Genomic DNA, 18,434 nt, shown 5'->3' with positions numbered 1-18,434 from the left:
TACTATGCCTACATTAGCAGCAAGTCTCTACTGAAAATTTTGAAGGCAAAATTAAAAGCAGATGTTTTATCTAGAAAGTAGATGTCAGCACGCTGAAGTGTACTGTAGTTTTTATGACATTGTCTCCAACCTCTCAAGCATCTTCTCAATGTACCAAATCAGAAAATAAGAAAATAATACACGCACCAAACCAGAAAAAAAGACCCGAGCAAAGGAGACCTAATTCCTCCCTACTGAGCAACACAGAAAAAACCCACCACATGTTACAGCTCACAATACATCTTTATTTTATTGGAGATGTTTACAGAAAAGTCTGTGAATTACTGCTAGCCTAAGACTGACCATTAGGGAGCCAGGTTATGGTTTATGGCTTTGTCTTTGAATTATTTAAAAAGGTCACAAAACTGATTGAAGTTTAAGGGACTATTTCAGTCTTATTAAAAAAAGTTCAATTCACAGATAAAGGAGAAGGTTCTTTCACTAGTGATTTAGTAACTACGACCAAAGAGGGTGTAGAACTTGGCAGGGTTTTTGCCGCACACACATCTTGCTCCAGGCTGGAGTTCACGAAGTGGCTGGAAAGGTATGCAGAGGCTTTTTGCTCCCATGGATGGAGCACCAGGCTCAAGATCCTGATCCCTGAAATAAAAAGATATTAATAAATAAATACATTCATAAATAAATATTTCTATTAAAAATAAAAGTGCAATAAAGCGTATTGTACATAAATCTTAAAACTACATTCATTGTTATCAAAGTTCCAGAGCTAAGGAAGTAAATATATTGAATTATGTAGGACAGCAGGAGTCTGTACATAAGTGTTATACCCAAAGGCATCTTGCATTCCTGTTTTGTATTTAAACCATTTTGATTTTGATCTTGCTATATACTCTCAAGCTCAGTTATACTTTACCTGGCAGTGGTCTTCTTGATCCAATCCTCGCACTCAATTTCCCCACAGAAAGGGATTTGTACAATCTGAAGGGAGGAGAGGAGGGGAGAGAAAAACCCAACAGTTATACATGTAAAAAAATCATCTTTGTCTTTGGAAGATTCCTAAACCTTCAGATCTCATATACAGATCTCAAACTGGGAAAAGTTCCAATTGTTCCAACTGAATTTTAATAGCTCTACTTCAACAGAGCAAGAGATAAGCACAGTCATCCCTCCACAGTGCAGTACGGAAAATCCTACACCAACCCAAAGCACCATTTAAATTTAATTTTTTTTTTTAACCAAATACATCTTTCTTCTGTGCAATGTACAAACACTCTTTTTTTATCAAATGTTCTGTTTTTCAGGAAAAGTTTAAAATTTTCAAACTGCTGAGCAAATGCTCACCTTATACACTGTAAGACAATGCCCTAACAAAGTTCCCATTTTAATTCCATTACTATGAAATTTCATTTTTTCTGAACATACATTATTTTTAGAACACAGAATCACCAACAGCACATTTCTCCGGCGGGGCGTGGGGGTGGTTGTGCAGCTTCCTGCTCTTTCCTTCACTTAGCTTAACTGAAGACAATTGAGAGAGTAAGGCCGAAATCATAATGTCACACACTCCTCTCTGTACTGCTCTTAGCTACTGGAGCAGATCTCTTGCCCCTAGTTTTATATTCAATTTTACTGGCTTTTTTTTTATTTTTAATGGACTTCCACAGAGAAAATTCAGTTTGCTACCAAGAGGTAGCATTGTTAAAAAGACACCCCCTACAAACATTTGAACACTCAAGAAATGCTGACAGCTGAGGGCAACCTCAGCTACTAAATTCAGACTTCATTCATTTTAATTCTATTCAAACTGTGAATAAGGTTTACTCAGTGCATCTTTCTTTTACCTAATTTACATTCTTACTGCAAAATTCTCAATTTGCCATTAACTGGAACACACCTTAAGTAGACTTCACTTTATAGCTTCACTTTCTTGCAACTGAAAAAAGGAACCACTCTACTACACTGTTCTTGCATTAATTTTTTTGTTAGTGAAATAAAAAACAGACCACATTTTTAAAGAGCTAAGAGTCTACAATTCCATTAAGGGAAAAACAGCAGCAGGAATTAAACACGAGCACTTATTTAATCTTAAAAATTTTCCTCCTAAACAGTAGTCAGTGCTGACAGAGTGCAATTTCAAGTAATTGAGAATACATATGCTATAAAATTATGTTAATACAACAAAAATAGGTAGAGAATGAAACAAACACCAAATGGCATATTTGGTGTTTGTTTCATTTTTTTTTTCATGTTTTCATATTTGGTGTTTTTTCAATTTTTTTTTTATTCAGATATGCAGCTCATAAAAAATTCATATAACCTAAGTACCGAAACAGTGGAAGTGTCCAACATGGAATGTAAAATTATTTATTCACATTTCCAAGCTTAACTATATTTAGATTACATTAGAATTCTAAGCATTATAAAAACAGCTTAATTCTCTTTGTCATATCTAGAATCTAGCTGCACACAACAGTGAGTGTTGGACATTGCTAAATCAGTCCCTCCTCTGAAGTTCATCATTATTCCTTTAAATTTTAAGTGCAATAGAAATACAAGAAAATAGTATAATGGAAGGTCAAGCCTAATGAGGAATAACTTAAAATTATTTTTGAAGTTTAACAGAGTATTTATAGATTCTTGGCACTTGCACATTTTTCATAGGGAATTTTGACATTTTCAAAGTGGATCTAATTGGTACACAACCCCCTGATCTCTCTCTATAAAATACACAACCTTACTAATTAATGTTAGGGATCCTACCTCTTCAACACACTAATCCAAACACATAAACAATTTCCCAACCTGATCTGTGACAGAATTTCAGGGTTAAAAAATTCTGTCAGCAGTTCTTCGTAAAAGAAACAGCAGCTCATTTCTGTGCTGAAGACTTAATCTCTCATCTGAACTTCAATACCTTTTCACAGATGTTTAGATCAGTAGAACTCACTCATCCACGTGATGGGTTATTTTTACTATAAATCTAAGGAGGTTAATGAGTTGCAGTAATTGTTAATGAACTCAATGGCTTCTACTTAGGTCATAAAGGTAAAACTTCCTTGACGTAAATAGCTTGTACTTTAAACTCTTACCTGGACTCTTATACGAGACTTAGTGTTTTGTCACTGCATTAGAATAATGACAGTGAGGTTTTTGTAACCTGAATGAAATGTTTACATTCCTCTCTCCTAAAAGTATACTCTAATAAAACTATTATTTGTAATGGATAAAAAGGGTGTGCAGCATAAGAACAGAAGTGGTAAATCCCCTTACCTTTCCTGAATCAAGCTCTTTTTGAAAGTCCTCCATATTACTGGCCACCACCATATGACTTTTTAGGTCCTCAGACGCTCTAAGAAAAGGAAAAAAATTCAGTCAGGGTAGATTTATTCACATAAACTCACTGGCCCAATGAGCTGAGTTTTCAGAGACAGTAAAAACAAAAGGTTACAAAAAGAGCTATATATTCATTAGAATCTTCCTAATAAAGTTATGTTTTTTTACTACTGATCCTCAAGGAGGTAAAGTTTTGATTAATTGCTGATGGGTTGCTGCACATTTCACTGTGCTCATTCACACTGTTGTGCCCATCAGTTAAACACTGACCTGAAGCAGACAGAAATAAATACTATAGATGTATATTTTGCTTTTAAAATTATCTTTTAAATCTAAATCACAAGATGCTTTTGAACTAGGTAAAAATATTCTGCCTGTAAACAATTTTGATCACCAGAGAAGGAAATAGAAAAGCTCATCTGCCACAGTGCCATGCCAACACCCTGTTCTTCTCAGCGGACTTACGAGCAAAAATCTGCAGTGACAGACTTGTGAGGGATTTTGGTATTTGCAATAAGGCAAAAAACAGTTTCAAAAGTATTTGATTGCTCACAAGAAAGCTATCCTGTGAAAGCCAATAGGGTCTTAAAATATACTTCTGGACAGAGAACTTCAGCTACTAAAGTTACTTGGACAGCTTTGTGTCTTTCAAAATTCTGCACCAAAAAGCATCTTTCACAAATGAGTCCTGTACAAAGGATCATGGAATTATTTAGGCTGGAAAAGACCTCAAAGATCATTGAGTCCATCCACTAAACCAACACTGCCAGGCCCACCACTAAACCATGTCCATAAGCACATTTATATGTTTTCTGAACACTTCCATGGATGAGTATTCCATGACTGTGCTGGGCAGCCTGTTTCAATGTTTGACCACAGTTGCAGTGAATAAATTTTTTTCCAATGCCCAATCTAAACCTCCCCTGGCTCAACCTGAGATCATTTCCTTTTATTCTGTCACATGTTACCTGCGAGAAGAGACCAACTCTCACCTGACTACACCCTCCTTCCAGGTAGTTGTAGAGAGTGATAAGGTTCCCCCCTGAGCTTCCCTTCTCCAGAAGAAACACCCCTCCACTCCCTCAGCCACTCCTCACAGGATTTGTGCTCTACACCCTTCAGCAGCTCTGCTGCCCTTCCTTGGGCATTGTTAAGGTCACTGGTCACAAAATGACCAATGGGTCACACCTGTTTATGGTGTGTTTATGGTGTATCTATTTATTAATAATACACATGAACTCACGGATCTATTTTTTAAAGTAAGTTCACAACCTTTTACATTCTGTTTCATAAGAACAACAGGCAGCACCTATTGCTGAATGTGAAGGAGTTTAAGAGGCAGAAAATTACACGAGACAAACAGGAAGATGAGCCTAACCTGTCCTTCTGCACCGATAAACTATTAATGTGAGAAGTTCTTCTGACAAATGAAGGGCATCTGTGATTAGCAGAGCCATTTACTGTAACTCTTAGTTTACCTGCTGTAAAGGTTTGCTTGGATCTCCTCCAAGATCTGCTTAAGTTTCTCTTCTGCTTCATGTTCAGACAATGTCAGCTTCTGCCCTGTGTCTCTTCTAACAGCTACAAACTGTTGGCTCTTCATGTCTCGTGGTCCCACTTCAACTCTGACTGGGACACCCTTCGTGGGAAAAAATATTAGAAGTTGGGATGAAGAAGTAATTCTCACAATAGTTCATTTTCTCTCTCTCTCTCTCTGTGGCTTTTTGTTTGTTTTAAAGTCCAGTCTTAATATAGACTCACTTGATTCATTTAAGTTTCTTCGGAAAAAAAATCACAATATATTCCAAAGCTTTAATGCATTTTTGTCTTTCCCATTCACATTCTCTTCACTTGTGCATTCTATTTTGCTTCACTAGCTTGGAGACTGCATCAGTGCCAGCATGCAAGTAATACTGAAGCACTGCTGAAACTGCAGTGAGTTATCTCACATACTGCAAATCAGATTTTTTAAAAGTCTAAACAATTAAGACTTCCAAAGCAATTATAATGTTCTAGTTCACCCAATAATACATTTAATTCTGTTTTCAAAAAATGCTTTCAATAGCATTAAACAGGTATTGCTTTAACACCAAACAGCAGAAATTTTGTTAAATACAGCCCTAATACCAACATTAATTGCATTGAATATTTGACTACAAACAGCTAATTGCTTTAGCAAAGCAAGTAATTTCAAGTAATTCAGAGTTTATCAAAGTTTATCATAAACTTTGGTGGTAAGATGTAATTTCTCATCCCACATACATCATCAAACAAAAAGATTTTCCATGTCACTGAAAAGAGTCAGTTAAGAGTCTACCATGTAACTTAATTTCTCTACATCCTAACATGTATCCCAGAGTGTACACATTCTTTCACAGGAATTGAAAAGAGTGAATAAAAATACATTTTGGAGGATTGTCCCCCCCCTCTCCCCCAAGGAAATTTAATCAGTAGGTTTATAAGCTAAAACCATTCTACAGTGTTCAAGAGATGAACAGGAGAATCAAAACCTGTACCAAGCTTTCTATGCATTGTGTACTCTGGGATCTCCTCAGGTTCCCAGCTTCCAAGTGATTCCCCATACTCCCTCTGCCCCCACTACACTAATTATGCTAAATAGGTGAATAATACAGTAAAATCCATCTGATCAATGAACTATCTACTACTGCTGCAAAGTTATATAAAAACCTTCTCAAAACTGTTATTGACAAGCAATTCAAACTGAACATTCTAGTTTATGCCAACAAAGCATTGTTTCCATAATAAAAATTTGGAAGGGAGTATCCAGAACTTCTAATGGTAATACTGCTAAGTGAAAGAATAGTTCATGATCCCTTAGGAAGACTTCCCAAGAAAGCAGTGGAACTAATACCAGACAATACAAAAGAAGTACCACTGACTTGGTTTTTTTAGGAAGTAACATCACAAGTCTGCTAAGCTGACAAGTGCATAAGGCAAAATATTTTCCAGTTAATTCTTTTACTTCTTATTCCAGCACCTTTGTATTTTTTACCCTACAAAATTCTTTATACACTCAATAAAAGGAGTGTATTGTTCCTGCAATGAGCCTGAGGTTGCAGTTTAGCTATTATGGTGGACACATTAGTAGATTGTGAAAAATATCAAGTTTACCCTATGCTGTGTGCCTCCTTGAAAAACCTAATTTTATTTAGAAAGTTTTCCAACATGGCTTCACAGTACTAGATCTCCGTTAAAATAAAAGGTTACAAAAGGGAAGAGAACTTTGAGACAATGGGAATTTTGAACAATTTGGGCTACTTCTACCAGGTTACTTTGAAGATTAACATATTGAAACTGATTTTAAATTCAGAATAAAAATATGATTCCATAACAACACTCAACTCGTCATTCAATTTTTAATTACCATTATTACCACTGTTTTAGTCTGATCATTACTTCTGTTTTATAAAAGCCTCTTATATTAGAGGAAGCAGAACTGTTCCTCTCAAATGCTACAGGAGGGGAAAATGGCAATATTGAAACAAAAAAATTGCTCCTTTATTTTCTGACACTGCAGGTTTATCTTCTCTGTTCTGCTGTATGCACAGAAGGCTCTACTGTGAGTCAGGACACACTGAAGTATTAGTACACTTTTCTAAAAATGAAAGTAATTTATGCTCCTAATTTAAATTTCTAGGTATATAAGCAGAGCCCTGGAGGTTTAAAAATCCCTAATGACAGGTAAATCCTAGCAAACAGAACAAGTCTTTGAAAACACCTTTTCTTCATTTATTCACTAAAGCGATCACTGATTATCAGGCAGCAGATTTTAATTTACAGAACACATTTGCCTTCAGAACACAGGGCACACATAGCATACCTCATATATTCCCCTCACCAAGGCTTCAAAACCCCTCATGGAAAGAATAGTACCTTAAGTTCCCAGTGGTTGAACTTCCAGCCAGGTGAGTAGTTGTCTCTTAAATCAGCCCGGACACGGATATTGACAGCAAGCAGCCTGCTACGATATTCATTACACTTCTTCAACAGAGCCTCTCTGTCCTCTTCAGAAAGGGAGTTTGTGATACCACAGGGAATAATTACAACCTGCAATAGAACAGGACATGTACTTTATGCTACAAAAAAAATTAGCTCATAGTTAAAAAAACTTGAAACCAATATAGTGGCCCTATATTCCAGTAATTTCCTTCATGCTCTCAGAAATGAAGGACATATTTCCCTATTCATACTAATGGCACAGATAACATTACTTCAAAAGGATGAACTATCAAAGGGGACTGGTCCACCACAAGTATCCTAATCATTTGTTATTAACATCACACAGCTACTCTGTAACTAGACAGCTCCTTCCTATATTAAGTCTTCCAGCTGCCTGACATGAAATACTTATGAATGCCAAGACAAGAAAGGAAACTGAAGCACTTTAAAGCATTTTTTACACACCTGAATACAGGCTACACGAGGTGGGAGTACCAATCCCATGTTATCCCCATGAATCATTGTCATTACGCCAATAGTCCGAGTTGTAATGCCCCAGGAATTCTGATAAGCAAACTGTTTTTCTCCTGGCTTCTTGGGATCTTCAAACACAATTTCAAACATCTTCGAGAAATTCTGCCCTAAATGATGTGATGTTGCTCCCTGAAATAGATGCACACAGAAAATTCTATTCAATGGAAAGCTAAGTCCATCAAGCATCAGTTTCAATATTTCATCTTCCTATATTAATTGAAAAAAAGAATTATTTTAATAGGTAAATACCTGGATAGCTCTTCCACTGGCAGATATAAATGCCTCTAAAGTGGTTGTATAATCTCCCCCAGCAAACTTCTCCTTCTCTGTCTTTCTTCCTTTCACAACAGGTATTGCCAAGAGATCCTCATACACCCGAGCATAGAGATCAAGTATCTGCAGCACCTATGATAAACAATCTTCAGAATTACTCAGTATTTTGCATTTGTTACATCATGAAATATTTTTACATGACAGAGTCTGAAATCTCTAAGATTTAACACTTTCTCAAGACTTTGTTTAGAAACTAAGATTTCTTCAATTACTTTAAACTTTGGATGTTATTTTCCCTGAATCAAAAAGCAACAACTGTAAGTCATGACAGAAAACAAGGAAAAAAGTTTTAAAACTGGGCAAATAAAATTTTAAAACTTCTAGCAGTACAACATGGATGCATTATCTAAATTTTTAAGGAAAATTGATTTTAAGTACTTTTAAAAAAAATCATTTTAAGGGAAGCACACACTATATATCACACTCTTCAAACTCCCCATATTGTTTGTAGAGAATGAAGCCTCAGAAATGGGTTACATCTGAGAAAAAAATGGGTTTTAATAAACTTGGCATTTTTCACAAGGGTGCTCAAAGAAAAAGATTTCTTTGAGGTCTCAGTACAAAGATTTGTTTGTGTTGCTATGGAGTAAGGTAACTTGCTGAAAGGAGAAGCACCAGTGCATTTGTTTTTACCTCCTCTGCTGCTTCTTCATATGTTGCAAATGCTGTGTGACCCTCCTGCCAAAGGAACTCACGAGTACGAAGGAAAGGCTGGGGATGTTTGAACTCCCAGCGCTGGAGGGGCCGAAGCAAAAAAAAAAAAATTAACACAATTTAGTGTCAAATCATTGTTACAAATAATGTTTTTAAGCAAGTATTAGAAAATCCTCAAAAAAAATAAAAAAGGCAACTAGTCAGATTTCTACTTAATACAATCAACCACACACATTGATAAAGAATGTTTTAATAGAAACACTGAGAAAAACATATCATATATAAACCATGGTAATAATTTTGCTTTGAAATATGCGCTGTGATCATTATGATCATGCCAAGTCCACAGAGAATAACTGTCTTACACTGCACTTGTGATAAGACAAAGTACTCAGGAATTGTGTACACATACCACAACACTGCACCACTGATTAAGCTTGATAGGAAGATCCCTGTGTGACTGTACCCACTTTGCATAGGAAGGATACATTACTGTAAAAAGAAAGCAGCTTTGAGTCTCCACACAATAAAGACATTTATGTCAAACTTTTCCTTTTGCTACATATAAGCTTAACATTCTCTGCTGTGAGAATTATGCTGTTATGTTTTAGTTCCTTTGAAATAAATTTTTTTGTCTTAATACATAATTTTCACGAGAGTACTTCCACTTCATCCCGAGTGTCTGCAAAAGAGCTTGGCTGCTGCTGCTCAAAGTACAATCCAAAGCTTATTATTTAATGACACTGGGTTTGAATCACTGACTTACAGTATGGTAAATATACCTGGGTTCACAAATAGGAACTCCCTGATCTGAAGATTTCAGGATGCTATGATAGACTTGACTCAATTAAAAACTCATCCAGCCTTAGGTCTTAAAATGCTTGTTTAAATTACTCAGAGGAACAGTTACAGTCAAAACACATGCAAAGTGAATTATGAGTTGAAAAAAATTTCTTATAAACACTATAAACCAAATAATCAAATGTGTTTTCAGACAAAGTAAGTCAGTCTTCAGGATATTAACAAAAAAATTTCTGGAAAAGTCTGCATTTCCTAAAAGTGTCTATTTAAGGGAACATATAATGTGGATTTGCTATGAGCAGCAACAAGATCAAGAAATTTTCCTAAGGAGTTATAGAAAACATTCTGAAAAAAGGGGGCTTCCACTTTTCAGAGGGGACTCTTGTCTATCAGCTACACTATATATAAAACTTCACATATAAGTTTACAGACAAACTACATGAAAAGAGACCCACCTGTTTCACTTGTGGGACGTATAGCAATTGGTTCAGCCAGATCTGTTTTCCCAGATCTTGTGACCCAAGCAACCTAAAAAAAAGGAGAAAATAAAAAACAAGTTTGGGAAAAAATCCTCTAGCCCCAAACTTACTTTCATACCCAGCTGCAGACTAAGGGGTTGGGTTTTCTTACAGTCAGATTAAAATGAAGTTTTGAAGTGTACCTCAGGAGCAAAGTCAGCAATATGAGACTTCTCTGTCTCTAAGGCAGCCTGGGACACAAACATGGGGAAGTAGCAGTTCTCCACTCCAAGTTTCTTGATCTCTGCATCAAAGAAGTCTTTGATGGCTTCCCAAATAGCATGAGCCCAAGGACGAAGAATGTAACAGCCACTCACATCGTAGTATTCAATCATCTCTGATTTTGTGATCACCTTGCAAAAGATTAATCAGAGACTGAGGTTTCAGTTTGTACACAGAGAACATTCAGTAATTCAAGTGTGTGTCATGCAACTCAAGAGAAGTCTCCTACATAAACTGCTCAAATTGTTAGCAGCTAAGATATACTTAGGTGTCATTTGAGTTACCTAGAGAAGGTTAACCAGGAACATTAAGTTTAAGAATAGGTCTGAATACTGTAAACACTTAACTAAAACAGAATTTCATGAACCCAAGTAAGAGACGATAGCTGCTTTCCAGGAACAAAAAAAAGTGCACTTCTCTAAGAAATGTCTCTAGCTAATGTCAAAAGAGACTTTTATTCCTTAGAGTACAGGCAAAAATTATACTTCTGCCAGGAAATGTACACCACTGACAGCTACTTACAATCTCTCATAACAAGACTGATCAAAACTAATCATCTCGACCTGCGTTGTTTTCAATCTCTCAAGCCAGCAAAACTGCTAAGTATCAACAGATATTCACTTCTGTTATGCATCACCTGGAGCTGAAATAAAATTCTCAAGTCTGTGAAATTCCTATAATTTCAACTAAGTTTTTTACTCTTAACAAAAGAGGAATTTGGGCATGAAACAAAGGAAACCATATGTATTATATATAATAAGGTTGGGTGGTTGACACTCACCCTTTTTACAGCTTACTAAATTTATTCAGGTCTTCACTCCAAGGCACTTTTATTTAAGACCATGATAACATAAGACATAGAAAAGAGCAAATACTTTGCTTTGTATTGAAAAAAAAAAAAGAATCTCAATCAGAAGGATGTAACTCTCAAACAGACCTTGATTTATAACAGAATGAAACAATCAAATCAAACTGCACTTACCTGAGAGAACCATTCTGAAAGGTTTTCTTCTTTTTTAACTTCTAGACCCAGCCTATGGTATGACAAAAGAACCAGATTTGTGCTGTTCAGCATTTAGCCATGAAATTTATCCTAACCCTTTTCTTTTTCTTTTCTTTTGGGGCCAGAGGTATGGAATAATAAGGTAGAAGAGAATGTTTTAGTTTTACATCAAAAGGATAAATTTTGGCTGGTGGGAGTTCCTAGTATTTCCTCATCCTAACAAGAATATTTAATAAGAACAGTTCCAATTATTATGTATGGTTTGCACACTTCTAATTCTCACTATGGCTGTATCAAAGAACCTCACAGCAACACATTAAAAAACCCAACCACCAGTAAGCAGTCCAGTAAGAACCTAAGATTAACCAGACTTTTGTGTAAGCTGTTTTACTCTTTATTTTAAATATTTCCTACCTAGCCAGTAGCTAAAATTTCAGGAAAGACATGAAACTCGAATTCATCATTCATGTGAAAGTCACACTGTTTGAGACAGAAAACTAACCCTACCTCAAAATAAAGATAACAAATAAAACTACAGGATTCTAAAGAAGGTTAAATTCACCATACTCAAATGACAGAATACAAAAGTAAAGGTTTTATATCTCTGCAAACAGAGAAGTTTTAAAGGAGGGAAATACATTTTTTCTAGCATTATTTCCACACAAAATAACTGCATGTCTGTCTCTAATATATGGTTTATGTACATGAAACAGTAAATACATAGTGCTGCATAACACATGGTGTAAAAAGACCTCTAAACTTTCAGCAAGACACAGCAGCACACTTACAGAAGCAAATGACAAGCACAAAAAATTCCCAGTGACAATAACAATACAGGATGCTGAGGTACAATTGACACTAAATAAACTTTGGTAACTTGCTTTTGGCTCAACCCTGAATATGAAAAGGGTTGAGCCAAAAGCAACAGTTATTATTGTAATAAATAAACAGTAATAAAACAGTTATTTTGCAAATGTCCACTTTTTCAAGTGAAATGAGACACATATCAAACTCTAAATCTGAACAGAGGTAGATAGTTGATGGTTCTATCCAGTAAGATTAAAAATTGTATCTTTACCTGGTTTGCTTCTTAGGGCCTTGGCCCTCTCCTGATCCATTTGAGGAGCGCTCATTACCACTCTGTCCTTGCAAAGGTTCTTTTTTGGGGCCATCATTTTGCTTCTGTTGCTTACTCTGCTTTTCAGACTTGTTCTCCTTCTCTTTCTTCTTTTTGTCTTTGTCATCTACACCACTAGCAGACACTGGTTTATAGTCAACTCCTGCAACAGACTTATACTGGGCCTTCAACTGAAGAAGTTCTTTAACAGCCACATCTATCTTTTCCTTGGAGAAAAAAAGAAGAAAATGATAGAGAAATCACTGGAATAATATGGCTCTATCAAAAAAAATATATCTATATGGCTTTACAGACATTCACAGACTGCTGGCAGAAAAATCTGCATAAGCCAGTACCTAACTTTAATGTGATGACATTTTATAGGATCATACCTGACAGCATATCTAATTTAAAAAGAATGTTTCAGATCTTAGAATTCCAATGCTGACTATTTTAAAGGTGTTTTTTTTACATGTTTAATTCCCATAATCACACTAAATTTCAAAGAGAGTTTCAGGTTTAAATATATATATTACATTTTTACACTACAGTGTATATGTTATTACCTTGTCTGCTTTTTCTGCTTTTAATTTCCTAACTTCATCTCCTTGAAGAGCTACTTTGCCAAACAGGGCTTTAGCTTCAGGAGTGTCTGGACCACTGGGTACTGTGTTTGTTGTCTGAGGCAAAGCCCCCTGAGCTGCTGGTGGGTGTCCTGGCTTGTACTCCTGCCCAGTCTTTTCCTTGTAGTCAGCTTTTAGAGAAAGGAGGAGTTTTACTGCTTCATCTATTTGATCCTGTGTGGAGGACAAATATCAATATTTACTGGTGAGAATTAAAGAGAGAACTAGCCAGAAGCATGGATTATCAGGCTACAAAACCAACCTAACCAACCAACAAAATTGCCCCCCAAAAACAACCCAACACCAACATTTTGTAAGGTGGAAATACAGGCAGAAATCCCTCCACCTCCCAGAAGCACCTAAAAAGCTGCAGGTTTGTCTCATGTTCTTTTCCACAACCATCATTGAATCTGTTTCCTTTTGAAAGGTCTTGTTATTGCTGCAGCACACTAGACAGCTGAACAGTCATTTGTCCCAAATGCAGCAAGAGATAGTAAAATACATTAAACACTTCTGCAGGGTAAATATCTGCCATGTTTGTCCCTATTCACCTAGATATGAGAGGTTAAGTTTGACTTCATATATCTGACTCAGGAAAGTATCCAGCACCAGAACAGTTCTGTTTGGCACTGTCAGAGCACGCATGACCTGGACATAGGGGAGCTTGATCGCTACTTGGTGAAAGATTTCCCCCCAGTGGCCAAATGTGATTACAATTACGATTGCTCACTCTAATGCCTATTGTACCTTGGAAGCTTTCTCTGCCTTGAGTCTTCGTACCACTTCCCCTTGCTCAGCTACAGTATCATAAAGTGCTTTGCCATCCACTAAGCTACAGCTTGCCAAGTTACTGCAGCAGACAGAAGAAGGAAGTGCATTGGAAGACAGACAAGGTGGTGTTGAGGGTGGATTTCCAGGCTTGTACTCTTGACCTGTCTTTTGTTTATATTCTGCTTTTAGGTTTAAAAGAATCTTCACAGCCTCATCTATTTGTTCCTGAAGCAAGAGAGAAAAAACAGCAGTTGCAGACAAGGGTAGAAATAAGAGAGGTGTAACACAATAGCTGAGATAAGCTTAACATGAGCTTTACTAGAATGGCACTAACACAGCTGTTGTAATAAAACTTCTAGAGCTATCCTGCCAGTATAAGCTGTTATTACTAAGCTCTGTGGTAAAACTTTTTAGCCAGAATACCTACACATTGTACATCAAAGGACCAAATCAGGTAGTGCAGGTAAGGGCTGATTTCTGTGCCATAAAAGCCTCTCATTTAGGTGGCTTAGACACCTCCAGTTATAGTAGTCTATGAGCTGCACACTGGAGAACAGCAGCAAATACACAGACTCTGAATAAATAATGGTTCTTTGGCCATGATCAGGTAATTCCCAAATTTGTTGCTGCCATTCTGGCTCCAAGTTACAGCCCTTCTTTCAAGTTACTGCCTATATTCTGCTTCACTTATCTTGCACGACTAAAAAAAGAACTTATTTATTTTCCATGCACTAACACAGAACTAATGCAGTCAGCCATATCATCAGCTCCTGAGAATTTGGGAAAGCACTTCATGGAACTAGCTTATGTTCTGCTTCTCAATTTTCACAAAACCTGCCATTGAGTTTTAGCCTAAACTGAAGACACTGTTCCACTCAGAAGTATCCACAGGTAGAACACCTTTGAAGCTTTCTCCGATTTGAGTTTGCGGACCACTTCTCCTTGTTGAGCTACTCTGCTGTACAGAGCCTTGCTGTCTACTGGATATGGGGATGGAGGAGTGGAAACAGGAGAACACTGAGGAGGGACAAAGACCACAGGTGGGCTTCCAGGCTTGTACTCCTGGCCTGTCTGTCGTTTATATTCTGCCTTTAGGGATAAAAGGACTTCCACAGCAGCACCTATCTCATCCTGAAAAAAGAAAGAAAGAGGGGCAGAAAGAGGGAGGAACAAAGATATAGAGACATAACACTCTCAAGAGTACCATAAATACTTTCATTAAAAGACCAGCAGTTTATGTGCACCTATTCAATTTTCCTAAGTACTTAGTGGAGTTATTCAGAGAAGTTTTCTCTACTAATTTCCTATTTTAACAAAGCAACTCCTCTTAAGGGATGTACAACCCTAACTGTCCTAAGTAAAATTATAACAATAAATTAATTTAGATCTTCCCATTCATTTATAGTGCCATCAAGACACTGCTACTATCATCATTGTTTAACCACTGGGCAAACTATGTTATTTTCCCTCTCTTCTTGCTCTGCCTTAGAAAGAAAGGAAATAACACAGCTAAAAGTAGCTATGTTTGCTATGTACAGTTACAGACAGGAAGATTCTCAAAAACATCTGTGGTATTTGGATCTTTCCTTTCTGGCTTTGGAGCTTTTTTTCAAGGTCTAAACAGCAACAATTCAATCCTGTGAAGTCCGTAATTTGACCATACTGAGTTAAACAAATGAAGAAATTGCCAAGGCATTTTAATCTCAAGGACTTGATTTGGATACTTAATCAACCCTTGCTGTTGGGTAAATTCTGTCCATGTTTCAGAACACCAGCCTAAGAAATACAGGAATTCACCAATACAAACTTGGTCATACAAATCTAACTGAAGAATTAAGTTTTGGAAAACACAGGTTTTGACAGAACAGAGCCCAGTCCAAATGATGACCACTATAAAATCCCTGGATCCATAAGCACCCATTCACCTCCACAGAGAGAGAACAATGAGCTATGCAAACACAGGCAAAACCACAGGATTATTTTAATCATCACCTTAGATGCTTTCTCAGCTTTCAGTTTTCGGACCACTTCTCCTTGTTCTGCTACTTTATCATACAGGGCTTTACTCTCCAAGGTACCAGAGGTCTCAAGCTTTGATGACTGTGCAGTTCCAGATACTGGAGGATTTCCTGGCTTATATTCCTGGCCTGTCTTCTCCTTGTATTCTGCTTTCAAGGCCAGCAGTTGTTTCACAGCTTTATCAATATCTTCCTTTGCTGCCTTCTTAGCCTTCAAGTCACGAACTACATCACCCTGTGCAGCCACCTTTTTGTAGATTATCAAGAGACCTTCAGATGACTCAGCACAGGCTGGAGTAGAGGTACGACCAACAACTGGAGCAGATTTTTCTTTTACAGCTGAACTAGCCTTAAAAAAAAAAAAAAAAAAAAAAAAAGAAGCTAAGTATTCAGCATGTAATCTTGTACAGAAAGAGATGTATAGTAATACATTTTATGGTACTTTCCTAAACCACCAACTTACCTCTTTCTTTGCAGTTTCAGCTTTGGTCTTCTCTTTTGACCCAGATGTTGGCATTTCTTTAGTGTGTCCATCAGGAATGTAAATCAAAATGCACGGGGCATCTTTACAACTGTAAGGACTATAAAAAGATTTATAGAAAACACAACAGTAAAGGAAACAAAAGATAAATATCAAACATTTATTGAAAAAAATGAGCTACTCTTTCTAAAAGATGCTTTCACACAACTGCAGGTTTATCTTTGATACACAGCTGTAATTATCTACATTTACATAATTGGGGATCTGCAATGATTCCTCCTGTATGAACGTTTTCCTTTTTTTACAATATTTTTATGTTTATGTTATAATTGCATGTAGATGTTTCAATAGCTTGCTAAGAAAGTGTTACAATTAAGTAGTATGTGCACACCCTAACTGGAAAAATGCGTTTTATTCTGTAGCACCGTTACTAAATTTCTATACTGCAAGTCACAATGAAACCATGACCTCATTACCAAGTCCAGGTTAGCTAGGGTGCACCTCAAGTACCACATACTTGGCTTAAGACAATTTGAAAAGGCAGGAATGTAACAAAAAATAAAAGCCATGCCAGTCCACAGAGATTTTCCTCACAAAGATCATGGAAATGAGTAAATATTTGCAGAACGACATTACTCTTGCCAATGTGCATGTGTGAAAACACTAAAACACAACAAGCTAAAGCAAATTCTGTGAAGTCTGTTTAGGCCATTCTCTGGTAACTTACCTCACTGGCTCATAGGGCTGATCACAAATAAAGAATCCTCTCCTCTGAAGTTGTATGATGTCTCCTTTTTTTAACTCCTTAAGGCATGGATCACCCAGCATCAGTTCTTCTTGCTGTAAGTATTAAAAGAAATCAGTCCATGCCTAACAGAGCAAAGGAACAGCAAGAAATAGAGTTGTAGAAGGATAATGGTGATTTCCTCCTTTTCAAAGTGTCAAAATGTTACTTAATTCCAGCAACAGCAGATCAAGTACTAGCAAGAAGATGCCACATCATAAGAATTTATCAAGACAAAACCTCAAACTATTGGTTTCAGATGTGTAAAAGCCTGGTAAAAACTGAGAATAAACAAGAGTCATATTTTAATTTTGAGATTATGACAGGTTATATGGAAACACAGAAACTAGATAAACAGATAAATTGTGTAACAAAAAATCAATTCTATTTTAAAAATCACAACTAGAAAGAGTGAATTTAAAAAAAAAAGCAAACCCAAAAAACCAAACAGCATGAAGTTTTGTGGAATTAAAGAGGACAAAAGTATAACTCACCTTGCTGTTTCGGTTGATATATTGCTTGAAATCTTCATCTTTACCTAGAACTGGCTTAGTGATCAGATGCTCATAATTAACACAGACAGTTGGAATGAGGGGTGCACGTGGAGTTTCTGCCAACCAAGTGATCTTAGTAGTTTTTTTGAAGTCCTTATTATCTAAGTTCAACTTGGCATTGATGGACACAATTTTTCCACTTGAATTTCTAGAGGAAAACAGAAATTATAATGGTACAGCCTAAATGATCAGTTCTGATGCAGTACAGCAAAACCAGATGTTCAGAGTTCATTTTTGAAGTGTGAATCATAGAAAATGAAAGAGTGCATTTACCGCCATTTAAGTTCTCCATTAATTTTGTCTTAAATATCAATATAGAATAAAAAGCATGGGGAGAAAAATCTTTGCATATTTATGTTCTCTATCAGAGCTCACCCCATTCTGGCACTGTCTCAACACAACCACTTCAAAGATACCATGAGAACATTAAACGGTCTCCTTCCCCACCTCAACGGCTGTGCAACTGAAACTGTGACAGGTTTAGTTTCTCAGTAGGCAAAAGCAGTATTTGCTACGGGGTGAAAGTTGTTAACATTCCAGGTGGTTTTTATCTGTCTGTAAAAGCTGTTTTACCGTGGCAATATTGCCACAGAATTATGGAGAGCCCTGGATGAGAGCAACATGCAGTATCATTATGACTAATGACAGAAATATACACCCTGTGCTAACATGCAGCTTCATGAGGTGTTTCAAAGTAGATTTATAGACACAGAATCATAGAATGGACA

The 18,434-nt window shown here is 36.6% G+C and overlaps 1 protein-coding gene across 3 annotated transcripts in view; it reads right to left on the bottom strand.

Moving 5' to 3' along the window:
- Window positions 1–263: 263 nt before the first annotated feature.
- The window catches only part of EPRS1 (glutamyl-prolyl-tRNA synthetase 1), a 37,776-nt gene continuing 19,605 nt past the window's right edge, over window positions 264–18,434 (bottom strand). The window contains exons 15-34 of one of the 3 annotated variants that reach the window (XM_018921258.3): window positions 17,647–17,854; window positions 17,096–17,208; window positions 16,351–16,468; window positions 15,862–16,236; window positions 14,770–15,000; window positions 13,846–14,094; window positions 13,042–13,272; window positions 12,437–12,702; window positions 11,338–11,389; window positions 10,277–10,486; window positions 10,071–10,143; window positions 9,227–9,306; window positions 8,794–8,895; window positions 8,077–8,232; window positions 7,759–7,956; window positions 7,228–7,401; window positions 4,812–4,972; window positions 3,271–3,349; window positions 914–978; window positions 264–639 (exon numbers count right to left, since the gene is read on the bottom strand). In XM_018921258.3, the coding sequence (XP_018776803.1) occupies window positions 489–639; window positions 914–978; window positions 3,271–3,349; window positions 4,812–4,972; window positions 7,228–7,401; window positions 7,759–7,956; window positions 8,077–8,232; window positions 8,794–8,895; window positions 9,227–9,306; window positions 10,071–10,143; window positions 10,277–10,486; window positions 11,338–11,389; window positions 12,437–12,702; window positions 13,042–13,272; window positions 13,846–14,094; window positions 14,770–15,000; window positions 15,862–16,236; window positions 16,351–16,468; window positions 17,096–17,208; window positions 17,647–17,854 (3,292 nt within the window). In that variant the 3' untranslated portion in view covers window positions 264–488. The remainder of the gene's footprint in view (window positions 640–913; window positions 979–3,270; window positions 3,350–4,811; window positions 4,973–7,227; window positions 7,402–7,758; window positions 7,957–8,076; window positions 8,233–8,793; window positions 8,896–9,226; window positions 9,307–10,070; window positions 10,144–10,276; window positions 10,487–11,337; window positions 11,390–12,436; window positions 12,703–13,041; window positions 13,273–13,845; window positions 14,095–14,769; window positions 15,001–15,861; window positions 16,237–16,350; window positions 16,469–17,095; window positions 17,209–17,646; window positions 17,855–18,434) is intronic. The other 2 variants (XM_009096391.4, XM_009096392.4) reach the window with 2 other exon arrangements.

The sequence above is a fragment of the Serinus canaria genome, chromosome 3 (assembly GCF_022539315.1).
Source record: "Serinus canaria isolate serCan28SL12 chromosome 3, serCan2020, whole genome shotgun sequence".
Classification (NCBI taxonomy): domain Eukaryota; kingdom Metazoa; phylum Chordata; class Aves; order Passeriformes; family Fringillidae; genus Serinus; species Serinus canaria.
The sequence above is the reverse complement of the archived record's forward strand: the minus strand, read 5'-3'. Positions and strand labels throughout refer to the sequence as shown.